Source organism: Rattus norvegicus, chromosome 10, assembly GCF_036323735.1.
Source record: "Rattus norvegicus strain BN/NHsdMcwi chromosome 10, GRCr8, whole genome shotgun sequence".
NCBI lineage: Eukaryota > Metazoa > Chordata > Mammalia > Rodentia > Muridae > Rattus > Rattus norvegicus.
The window spans coordinates 69,035,024-69,047,596 of NC_086028.1; the positions used below are offsets into that span (position 1 = coordinate 69,035,024).

The 12,573-nt window shown below is 43.4% G+C and overlaps 1 protein-coding gene and 1 long non-coding RNA gene across 2 annotated transcripts; one reads left to right on the plus strand and one right to left on the minus strand.

Annotated features, from left to right (window-relative positions):
- Positions 1 to 1,516: 1,516 nt before the first annotated feature.
- Positions 1,517 to 3,651, plus strand: Wfdc18l1 (WAP four-disulfide core domain 18 like 1). The gene is made up of 3 exons (XM_008768154.3): positions 1,517 to 1,609; positions 2,232 to 2,380; positions 3,482 to 3,651. The coding sequence occupies exons 1-3, from the start codon at positions 1,528 to 1,530 to the stop codon at positions 3,530 to 3,532; spliced, it is 282 nt and encodes a 93-aa protein (XP_008766376.1). The 5' UTR covers positions 1,517 to 1,527; the 3' UTR covers positions 3,533 to 3,651.
- A 1,914-nt stretch (positions 3,652 to 5,565) lies between these two features.
- Positions 5,566 to 10,131, minus strand: LOC120095161 (uncharacterized). The gene is made up of 3 exons (XR_005490396.2): positions 9,803 to 10,131; positions 6,874 to 7,029; positions 5,566 to 6,768 (listed from the first exon to the last, which is right to left on the minus strand). It is a non-coding gene; the product is annotated as an uncharacterized LOC120095161 (long non-coding RNA).
- Positions 10,132 to 12,573: the final 2,442 nt, after the last annotated feature.

Below are 12,573 nucleotides of genomic sequence, written 5' to 3' on the forward strand. Positions count from 1 at the left end.
TTGTTTTCTCAATCAAGATTCTTCTTACATTTCTTTTTCTCTGCTTTTCAGGACTGTGAAACCTCTTGATTTCTTCTGTGGAGGGTTAGCTTTTGCAGTCTTTTCTGTAACACATATTTATATGGATATATAAGGATGTAGACAGATGTATTTATTGTGTGTTATATAGTATGTGATCTGAGAGTTAATGTTGATGATTAAAGTTGGAATAAATGAACCTCTGTTTGCCTGGGCTAGGACTACCAAGGAAAGCACAACTGTCTAGCCAGTTGCTCCTCTTAGACCTGCTGTATTTTAAGCCAAATGGTGGTGGTGCGCTCCTTTAGTTTCAGCAGTGGGAACCAGAGGCAGGAGCTTCTCTGAGTTTGAGGCCACCCTGGTCTACAGTGAAAATGCCAGGACAGCCAGGGCTATACAGAGAAACTTGGGCACAAAAACAAAAACAAACAAAAAAACTAACAGCAAAAATAAAGGAAAGAAACAAACAAAAACCCCACTACTTTGTATTGTGATTTTATATGTATTATATAAATTATAACATTACAAAAATGGAAATGAATTAGCTTGCATTTCTGACAAAGCATGTACACAACAAAGCAGGCATGTTACTCACACCCTAGAATGTCTCCTCAATCTGAAGGAAGGACAGGAACATGGAGCAACACATGTAAAAAGGAAAAAGCCCTCAACCCACGAGAAGAAGTCTACAGAGAGAGGACCCTGCAGAGCCAGCCACATGGTGTCTGGGACGTTCCCACAGCTCTTGGACTGTCCGGCTACAGCTCTGTCTCTGAGAGTGTACAGTGTGGAGGGCAGAAGAGGCAACACTGCTCAGGGACAACGGACACTGCACGTTCTACGGCTCCCATCCCTCCACTGCTCACATACGCAGCCTTCTGTATAAAGACCTGACTTACAGAAAAGCACTAGACAAAGATAGCTACCCATCATTGGCAAGCCTGCCTACTTACTTTCAATCGATCCTAACCAGTAGGGAAGTCATTGAGTATCTATTTTTTCCAAGAGTGTCTTTGTTGCCTATATCTGCAATAGGAAGGGCCTAGATTCCACAGTGTTTAGGAATCTCATCTATAGAGCTCCAGAGACACAGCCCCATCTCTCCCCGACGAATTCTACATCTTTATGTAACTGGGTGTCTAGGAAGCCCCAGATCAGCCCTGACAACACTCACTGGGCATCTCTGCTCCAGCTCGCAATCTGATATGCTGAGCAACACAAGTCAATATTTCTTTTCTTCATCATTCATACAAGGGTAAGGATGTGGTGTAATAAGTCATAAGCTACTGAAAAGTGTTCGTGACTCTCTCGTTGTTATCTCTTACATCGACCAAAGAACTATTAGAGAGAAGTTACGAAACAGAAAAAGGAGCCAGGTAATGGGCAGGCACTTTCTGGAAAGCTCTGGTTTTCAGAGATTTCCCCACTGACTGCTTCCTCCCACATGCATACTTCTAGCTGTACTGAGGCTATAAATTATTTTGTGTGTTCAGCCCAGCCAGAGCCAACATGAAGACAGCCTCAGTCTTGCTTCTGGTGGCTTTGATCGCTGTGGGAATGAACATAACCTATGCTTTGTCTTCTCCCAAAAGTGAGTGTATTAAGGGCATCCAAGTTTAGAAGAGAGGGGACTCTTCAAAGCTCACTGGGATCTGGGGATGTGCTATTACAGGGAAAACCATCTGGCATCTGCTTGGGTCAAATTTACTCCCTTTGGCCTATAAGAGTGATCATTCTGCAGTCCTTATCTTTCTTAGAGAAAGAGACTAAAAAAAGGAGTCTGGGAGAAGCTGGCATAGAGATCAGGGCAGCTCCCCTCATTTGGAGAAGTGCCTTGCATTTTGTACTTGTGGGAGCACTTGCTCAGAGATGAATCATGGGTCTGGTGTAATGAGAGGGGTTTAGCTGTCATTAGAGATTTTATGGCATCTTCTGAGTGGTAAAGACGAGATGTGCTGGTGGAAGGTTCTTTCCACTGAGACTGTATAGGCTGTACAGAGAAAGAGAACACTCTTCCAAGGGACAGAGTCAGCCGAGGGCTTAAGAGCAAGATTGGAGCTGGTGAGGCTGAGGGAAGAGCCCTGGAGTGTAAAGGAGGCTATAGAGTAAGCTGGTCTCCTGCACTATGTGATTAACATTCTGATCTCTAGCAACGATTCTCAGCCTTGTTTTCTGTCTACTTCAAGCTGCATAAAAACCATTGTGTATTTCAGAATTTGAAAAACCTGGAAAGTGTCCCAAGTATCCCCCAGGATGTACTGGCATGTGTTTTGAATTATGCTCAGGAGATCAATCATGCCCCAACATACAGAAGTGCTGTCCCATTGCCTGTGGTCATGCTTGCATATTTCCTGTCTTTGAAGTGAGTATATTCCTGTGTTTTATTTTTTTATTATTGGAATAGGACATCATGTCCAAGGCAACTTATTGAAGAAAGATTTTTGGGAGCTCACAGGTTCAGAGAGTGACTTGATGATCCTGGTGGTTGGGAGCATGGCAGCAGGCAGTTAGACACAGCACGGGATCATGGACTGACTGCAGACTTATATTTTGAGAAGCAATCTTGAGGAAAAGAGTAAGTTAACTGGGAAGGATATGGGCCTCTGAAACCTGCTTCCCTGTCCCCTGAGATACGATTCCTCCAACAAATCCAAACCTGCCAATATGTTTCCCCAATTTCCAAAATCTGTGAACAGATTTTCAAATGCATAAGACTAGAAGGGCTATTATCATCTATATTACAACATTTTGTTAAGCTATGTTCATCCAGGAGACTCTCCTTTGACAGTCCCATGTTGCTCTGTCCACTCACTGTACACAAGAGGCTGGATGTGTGCAACAGAAGGGAACTGGAAGAAGATGTAAGAAGGACACCAGGTTAAGTGATCTGTGTCCTCTCCACTGCAAAGACAGTTGCACCATGACATAAGCCACCACAACTTAGATCCACACGGTCATAAACTAGGATATCTCACTCTTCTCTTCCTCAGCCAAAGAGCTTTGACTCTCTCAGGAAAACAAGTGCTCCTGGGAGGGGGAAGACAAAGAGATTAATGGGAATATTCATTTATTGAATGCCTTGTATGTCAGGCAGGCATGTGATATAGAGTGGGGATTCAAAGGTCAATGGAACTAGACTGCAGAAAGAGTCTGTGTGTCAGCATGAGCTCTGCACCAGCTTCTAGGAAGTTCTAACAGACATCTTTGCCTGGGAAGATGTCAGAGTGGAGATCAAACTAGTAGAACTTTAAGTTAGGACACACAAAGCCAACCAGACAAGGGAGTCAGCATGAGATGATGGGGAAAGTGGGGGCCTTAGTTGGCCTTGGGGGATTTATTGTTCCACATAACTGTAGAGGTTCTAAAACAAGTCCACATCCAATTAGCAATGAGCAGAGAGTAAGGGCTGAACAACTAGAGGTTTCTAAGCTGAGGAAACAGCATGATCAAATCTGAATTGTAGATTACTAACAGCGATGTGGAATATGGATTTGATCTTCAAAAGCATGACTGATGGCCAGCCCCAGAAGAAGTCTTTTGAATCCCTAGAGGCCGAGCTTGGCTCCTCCCTTGTCCTAGAATTACATCATTGGAAGAGGAAGATCTATACTGTGATGACAGCTTCCTAATGTGTTTGTGTCCACAAATAAACTCTCCTTAGCATTCTTCTTGTTGTATAGTTCTTATTTTTACATCCTTTTGACTTTTCTGATTAACAGACCTATCCCTGCAGCCTCCTATGAACACTGAACCCTCGGTATCCCAGTCGTCCCAGGACAGGTCCTCCTGGGGTGCAAAGGAGGATATAGAGTAAGTTGGTCTCCTGCAGGTGATGGGCCTTCAGTTCTCTAGCATCAATTCTCAAAATTTCCTACTGTTTCAGACTGCATAAAGTTCACCATGTATTTCAGAATTTGTAAAACCTGGAGCTTGTCCTGCGAGTTCCCCAATACTAGCTAGCATTTGTGTTGATCGATGCTCAGGAGACCAATGGTGCCCCAAAATACAGGAGTACTGTCCCAGTAGGTGTGGCCATGTCTGCAGACCTCCTTTTTTTTTTTTTTTGAGTGACTATAGTCCTGTGTCTTAGTTTTCTATTGTTGTAATAGGACACCATGACCAAGGCAACTTATTGAAGAAAGTTTATTGGGCGTTCACAGGTTCAGAGGGTGAGACCATTACCCTCATGGTGGGGAGCATGGCAGCAGGCAAGTAGGCATGGCACTGGAGCATTGCCTGCAAGCTTATATCTTGAGACACAATCTTGAGGAAGAGAATGAGATCACTGGGAAGAATATGGGCCTCTGAAATCTCTGAGCCTGTCCTTTGAAGTCCAATTCCTCCAACAAATCCATACCTGCCAATATATTTTCCCAATGTTCCCAAAACATTGAACAGATTATTCTAATATATAAAGCTAGAAGGGCCATTATCATCCATACTACAACATCCTGTCAAGGTATGTCCATCCAAGGGACTTCCCTGGACAGTAGCACATTGCTTTGTCCACTGGCTGCACACCACAGGCTGGATGTGTGCAAGAGAAAGGAACTGGAAGAAGATGGAAGGAGGACACCAGGTTATGTGATCCTTCTCCACTGCAAAGACAGTTCCACCAGGGCTAAAGTGACACAAGCCACTACAACTTAGATCCTCATGGTCATAAAGTGGGATATCTCACTCTTCTCTTCCTTAGCCCAAGAGGTTTGACTCTCTCAGGAAAACAAGTGCTCCTGGGAGGGAGATGACAATGAAGTTAATGAGAACACTCGTTTACTGAATACCTTAAACTCAGGCACGCAAGTGTTACAGTGGACATTCAAAGATCGATGTAACCAGACTGTAGAAACAGCCTGTGTGTCACCATGAGCTCTGCACCAGTTTCTAGTAAGTTCTAACAGTGATGACTACCTTTGTCATGGAAAATGTTGGAGTGGAGATCAACTAGTAGAAGCTGAAGTCAAGACACACAGAGCCAACCAGACAAGGGAGTCAGCGTCAGATGATGGGAGAAGTGTGGGTGCTATTGGCAGGTGGGGAATTGCTTGTTCCAGATAGTTGTGTTGTGTGGTTGGAGGATTCAACAATAGGCCCACATCCAGTCAGAAATGCACTGCCAAGCAGAGAGTAAGGGCTGAACAACTACAGGTTTCTAAGCTGAGAAAATATCATGGTCAAACCTGTATTGCAGATGACGTAGAGCCATGTGGAAAATGGATTTGATTTTATACACATGACTCTTGTCCAGCTCCAGGAGATTTCTTCTGAATCCACAGAGTCCATGCTTGTCTACTCCCTTGTCCTAGAATTATATCCTTAGAAGACAAAGATCTATAATGTGGTGACAACATCCTAATGTATTTGTGTCCAAAATAAACTATCCTTAGGATCTTTTTGTTGTGCATTCTTTGTTGTCACATCCCATTAGCCCTTGTGATCTCCAGAGCCATCCCTGCAGCCTCCCATGTACACTGAGCTCTCAGCATCCCAGCAGTGCCAGGACCAAGGGAATTCTCTCCCCTGCCACATTAATAACTGGAGACAAGACAGGGGACATACATATATTTTTTGGAGGCATTCATGAACATAAGTCTAGTCAAGCAACCAAAATCACTTGAACATATCTGTCTCACGAAGCAGATCTCCTGGAGCTGCATTTATTAAATGGATGATGATACAGGAGAATCACGGATAGCTCAGCAGTTCCCTTCAGTAAAGCAATACAACATCCTGCAGCAGTGGATCTCAAACTCCTGAGGCACAAGCATGACCATTGGGGTCTGGGTTCTCCTTAGCATGAGTTAAGAGCTTGGGGAGCTGGCTCAGTGGTTAGTACACACTGCTCTTACACAGAACCTCAGCACAGTTTCCAGCATGCACTAGAGATGCCACAGAACTTCCAGTCACTCCAGGTCCAGGTGGGATGTAACAGCTCTGACCTCTTCGGAATCCTGCAGAAAGTGCAGGTGCACCAACCCACAGCAGCACATAAACAAAAGCTGACAGAATGGAAAAACATTTAAGAAGCATCCAGTGGAAACTCTAATGTCAGTCTACACGGGAAGTTTGACTGCAGACAGAATCTTTGCAGGAATTTGGGGGCCATTCCTATCCTTTAAGTCAGCACTGGTGTCTGTGAGTTGCTTTTGTTCTTCCCCTGGCCTTACTGGATGGGGTGTGATCAGTGTCCAGGTTTGATGACTGCTTCTTTCTGAAGAGTTGGCGTTTATGAAGGATTGCTGCAAGGATCAGAGAATAGGCAAACACTTCCTGCTCAGAGGAAAATGGCACCAGGACACATTTAACTTCACTTCTGTTTTCCAGATTCCCCGACTTCATTTCACAATGTAAGGTGTCCCATGTCAGTTTCACAACACTGCCCGGGATCCTCTCCTGGCTGACCTTGTAATGTGATGACCGACATCTCCTTCTATGTCACACCATTGTCTACATTTCTTCATGTTCAATCATCTGAACCTGCCATCCATCGGACCTTTAGTCCCTTCATTCAGGCCAGATTCTGCTCTTTGCTTCTGCAGTTAAACTCAACATCTCTACAGCTTTGCTTTCAAGTCAGTGACATGAGGAGGCCTCACTTGCAGCCACCACAGTTTCTGCAGCTTCTCCCCTACACTCTTATTTATTGTCTCATCAATCAAGATTCTACTTCCATTTTTTTTCTGTTCTCCTGCTTCTCAGGACTTCTGAAACCTCTTGAATTCTGCTATGGACAGGCTTTTGGAGTCCTTCCTGTAACACATATAGACATGTGGATATAGATAGATGTATTTATTTTGTGTTTTATACTATACGATCTGAGAGTTAATATTATTGATTAAAGTCGAATAAATGAACCTGTGTTTCCCTCGACCAGAGTTGCTAAAAAATGCAGAAGGGTCTGGCCAGTTGCTTCGATTACAGTCGCTGGATCTGAAGCAAAGTGTTCATGGAGTCCTTTAATTCCAGCAGTGGAGAGCCAGAGGCAGGTGGAACTCTGAGTTTGAGGTCTCCCTGGTGTACAGAACAAACACCAGAATATTCAGGACTACATAAAAACCCTCTTACGATAGATAGATAGATAGATAGATAGATAGATAGATAGATAGATAGATAGATAGATGCATGCATACATACATACATGCATAGAAACATAGATACATAGCTACAAAGATAGATGCAACAAAAACAAAGCAAACATAAAAACCACTGCAATATATTGTGATTTAATAGGAATCATCAATTATTGTCCCGCGCTACATCTCGCCAGCAAGAACGGCGGCACACACAGGATCCTTCTGCAGAAAAGCTTTAATGCGTCTTGAGAGGGAGAGCATACGCTTACAATGCGGAGACCCTGAGTGAGGAATAACCATCCCTTATATAGGAAACTATCCTCGCCTAGGATGTGTCACTCTCTGACTGCTCGCTGCCAATTATGCCAGATGACGTACCAAAGCGTACGTGTCCCTTTGAGTAGGGAAGTTACCAGGCGCCTGCGTATTGCCCTTTTTACTAGGTGCGTCCTGCCAGATGCTGGCGCCATCTTGTAACGGAGTATGTGAGGGCAGCTCCTCACAAATTATGACCTAAAAATACACATGATTTGCTGTGTTTCTAACAGAACACACACAAAACAAAGGAGGAAAGTTATAGGAAACTAGGAATGTCTCCTAAATCCAAACTAAGGACTGGAAATACAAAGAACAAGGTGTGAAATCACAGAAATGCTGAGAAAGAACGATACAGGGAGACGATAACTATGAAGCAAGGCACACTAGGCCATTCTCAAAGCTCTTGGACTGTCCAGCTACAGCGCTCTCTCTCTCTCTCTCTCTCTCTCTCTCTCTCTCTCTCTCTCTCTCTCTCTCTCTCTCTCTCTCTCTCAGAGTCTACATTAGGTATAGCAAAAGAGACAGGCTCTCTACTCAGAGAATGTTGAGTGAAATAATTTGAAAATGCACCAACCCACACTATGCTGCTGGGGCACCAGTGGGCCTGGCCTGTTCTCATCTCAGCTGACTCTGTGACCCAGAGCTCCAAAATCACTCCACTTGGCTTCCTAAGTTCCCATAGCGGGCCATTGCCATAGTAGCCCCATGCATCCAAAGTCACCCAACTACCTTGGGTTCACTTCTCAAAAACCCAGGCTTTGCTGCCGTGTGCCGTACCTTTCTCTCTGGAACCCAGGGTGAAGAAAAACACCAATCTTAGTTTAGAATCAATACGTAACTCAATCACTGGGCTCAGCAACTATCATCCTATTTTGTAAGGCATTCTAAGATAAATCCTTAGGTAGCAGATCCCTACAGATCAACCATCTGAACTGGAGTTTGGGGGGGGGTGCTCCCCTAACTTCATTCTGGCCTCTACTTGTCCCCTGTCCAAAAGCAGGGCTTCTGTGTGGGGGTTTTTTGGGGGGGTTGTTTTGTTTTGCTTTGCCTCCCCCTCTTCTGCTCTGTGACCCAGAAGTCCTGCCTACTCTTTGCCCAGTGATTGGTCCTCTGAAATCATTAGGTGAAGTTTCTGTCACATTTCACCATTTCTATCCAATGGAAACAACTTTTCTCTCAAATATAAGCTGAGCACAACTATTACCATTCTGTAATTTACAAGTAGGAAATACACCTAACACCCAGTCCATCATTTTTCTCAATCAAATAGAACACTCTGTTACCTATCCTAACTTAAGAAAGGCTTAAAATCCATGTTATGTCCATGTTTTAGCTTGTATCCTACTTGAAAACGATCTAAATAAATATGTCCTCTCAATGTTAAATAGCCTGGGTTGGCTATGAGAATATAACTAGTCTTCAATCCCATCAGAAATTTGATAATGACCAATATTATCTGAAAATATAAGAAGTCTAACACAGCTTCCAGAATTGAGACAAGTTGTACAGACAGCTGCCTACCCATATACCCCCTGTACTTCAGGACGTTGGAGCATTAGTCTTCAGCCTTCTGGCCCAAGATAACCTGACAGACCTTGAAAAACAGGAATTATTAAGGACGAGCTTATTCTGTCTCTGCAGAACTAAGCTGTCCTAACCTGTAACTTGTGTCCTCTCAAGACGGTACAGGTCTATACGAAAAATCTGCAATTTCAGCCTAGTGACTACCGCACCATGATTTATCACCTCACCTGGAGGTGGAGAGCCTCAGCTGCTTCTTTGAATCCACAAAGGGAAAATGTTAGGAGCAGATATGTCTCAACAAGTGAATAAATACCATTAAATGTCACATTCTGTGGATTTCTGATGCTTTTAAAAGGTATCTATCTATGTAAAGTAGTCTGGACTATTGTCTGTTCAGTACTCTCAGCTATTTCTAATTAAAATATCTTGAAAACACCGTAACAGTAAACTCAGAGCCATGAATTTGCTATCTGGCCCTTAGCTCAAAGGCTTAAACATCTCAGATCAGTTTGTAATGGCATTTATAGAAGGACGATGTCCAAGCCTTGTATTCTTAAATGTGATGTTTAGGCACAATGCCTATCTGAGATTAAGACTATTAAGCACAATTTTATGTCATAATAAGTTCATACCAATGAAAACCTTAAAATTATATCAAAACAAATTTTATACCAAATTAAGACATTATAGCATCAACTTAGTAACAATTATAAAGATGACTACCAACCGATATTATGGCTACACAATGAATTCTAGCTATTTCTTCCCTGTTCAAATCATGACCATTTCTAAATTCCCCAGAGAGACAACTTAGAATAAAAAACTCCAGACCCCCAGGTCCAGAGAACCAGGGCAAAGATGCTTCATACCTACTACAGCTGTATATGTGCATTGAGATATCTTTGAGGAGGGTAGGGAAAATGAGTGAGTTGTTTGGCTTTAAGAGGGCCACACCAACAATTATTGTAGTCTCTGATGTCTGTGTCCTCACTGAATCCAGCTGAAAATCCCAGAGGTCAGAAGTTCAAGCAGGTCAGTTCAGCATGTCTGACGATAAGACTCACCAAAGCTGTACATTCTGTAATATATAAATCTCAAAACAAATATTCAGTATCATCAAGATAACGCTTTTTGTTTGATTCTCTGGAATCTAGTTCTTCAGGAGGTCTCCCTTTGCCATATCTGATCCCCTACCTACATTCTGGCCTTCACTTGACTCCCGTGCCAAAGATTTTTGGTTTTGTTTTGTTTTGCCTCCCCTCTTCCTCTCTCTGACCCAGAAGCCCCACCTACTCCTCATCCAGTGATTGGTCCCCTGAAAAATTCATTCAGCAGGGGAAGATTCTGCCACAAGTGACAAGGGTCACGCATGTTCTCCTGAGGCTCCCATCCCTCCACTGCTCACGGATGCAAACTTGTGTATGAAGACCCAACTTACAAAAAAAGCACTGGACAGAGGCAACCACCTGTCATGGTGGAGCCTGCCTCTTGACTTTTAACTGGCCCTAGCCAGTTTGAAGAAATCTTTGAGTATCCACCTTTTTTCCAGGTGTGACGTCATTACCTATATCTGCAGGTAGGAGGGGCCTAGATTCCAAACCTGTTAAGGAATCTCATCTACTTAGCTCAAAAAATCTCAAGCACCCCCTCACTGAGAAGCAGGACACATTCATGTAGCTGTAGATGTCCAGGAAGACACAGAAAGGCCCTAATACTCCTCACCAGACGTCTCCACTTCAGCTCTCACTCTGACACTCTGATTATATAAAAATGAATATTGCTTTTGCTCATAATTCATACAAGGCCCACACTGTGGTGTAACGAGTAAGTCAGGTGTAAAATGTGTTTGCGACTCTTTCATGATTATCATTTGAATCTCCCAAACAACAATTAGAGAGCAGTCAGTTATAAAACAGATAAAGGAGGCAGTGGACTGTCAGGTATCTTCTTGCAAGGCCTGTCTGTATATTTACAAATATAAATAGAGAGAGAGAATTCCCTATAGACTGAGTTGTCCCACACCCAAACTTCTCACTTTACTGCTGGTATAAATTCCTTGGTGAGTTCAGCCCAGCCAAAGACAACATGAAGACAGCCATCATCTTAATTCTGGTGGGTTTCATCATTGTAGGGATGACCACTGCCTGTGATCTGTCTTCTCCCAAATGTAAGTATGTTAAGGGGATCCAAATAGAAAAGAGAGAGAGAACCCAAAGACCACTAGGACCTGGGAAAGAGCAAGCATAGGGAAAGTCATGTGTCAACTACTGGAATCAACTTTACGTGCTTTGGCCTATAAGAATAATCACGATTCATTCCTTAATGTTCTAAGAGACAGAAGGTGGGAGGTTTCCAACAGATGCTGTGATACAGATCAGGGCAACTCCCCAAGTTTAGAGATGTGCCTTGCATATGGGACTCCTGGGACCACTTGCTCAGAGATGAAACGAGGTTCTGGTGGCATAAAAGAGGTGCAACTGTCATTAGAGCCTTTATAGCATCTTCTAAGGAGAAAAGAAGGGGCTGTGGTGGTGGAAGGTTATTTCTACTGAGATGGCATAGGCTCTGGAGAAAGAACACTCTCCCAAAGGCCAAAATCGCCCATTGGGCTTAAGATCAAGACTGGAGCTCATGACACTGAGGGAAGAGCCCTGGCATGCGAAGGAGGATATAGAGTAAGCTAGTCTCCTGCAGGCGATGAGTCTTCAGATTTCTGGCATCAATTTCAAACCTTGTCTTTCTGACTTCTTCAGGCTCCATAAACACTTTGGTATATTTCAGCATTCAAAAAGCCTGGAACTTGTCCCAAGGTGCCAACAGGAAGTTTTGGAAATTATCTTAATGAATGTTCAGGAGATGAATCATGTCCCTATGACCAGAAGTGCTGCAATATTCACCATCGGTGCTTATGTGTATCTCCTCGGTCTACATCAGTTTAAAGTTAGTGTACTCCTTGATTTGCTTTTCTATTGTTGTGATAGGATCATGACCAAGGGAGCTTACACAAGAAACAGTTTATTAGGGGCTTCCTCCTTCAGTGAATGAGTCCTTGACAATCATGGAGGGGAGCATGGCATCAAGACATTGGGTTACACTCTCCATAGCCCTCTCCTATGTAAAAATTATCTCACAGTAACGAAAGGGCACAAAAGTCATCTGACCTACACCCATTTGCTCATCACCTAGGACATCATATTCTTCTCTCCCTCAGCGAAAAGGTTCAAACCTCTCAGGAAACCACGTGTTCCTGAGAGTGTGAAGACAATGACTTTAAAGTGGACATTCATTTATTGAATGTGTTATGCATCAACCAGGCATGCGCTAGAATGGAGATTCAAGGCTCAATGTAACTAGGCTGCAGAAACACTGTGAGTTAGCTTAAACTCTGCACCAGTTTCTAGTAAGTTCTAACGGTGGTGACTAGCTTTGCCTGGGAAGAATTCAGAGTGGAGTTCAACTAGGAGAAGCTGAAGTTCAAACACACAATCCCTAGCAGACAAGGGTGGCACGATCAAACAGTGGGAAAGTGTGGGCCTCCTTAGGAGATGTGAAAAGTTGCATGTGATAACTGTGGTGTCTGGGTGAGGGATACTGCAAGCAGTCCACATCCAATCAACAATGAGCTTATGAGCAGAGTGAG

What these genes read in the sequence shown, in the direction of transcription:
- Wfdc18l1 (XM_008768154.3), top strand. Translation starts at nt 1,528, where the DNA reads ATGAAGACAGCCTCAGTCTTGCTTCTGGTGGCTTTGATCGCTGTGGGA. An exon ending in TGCTTTGTCTTCTCCCAAAA is followed by an intron (nt 1,610 to 2,231) that starts GTGAGTGTATTA and finishes TGTGTATTTCAG; the next exon opens with AATTTGAAAAACCTGGAAAG. An exon ending in GCATATTTCCTGTCTTTGAA is followed by an intron (nt 2,381 to 3,481) that starts GTGAGTATATTC and finishes TCTGAATTGTAG; the next exon opens with ATTACTAACAGCGATGTGGA.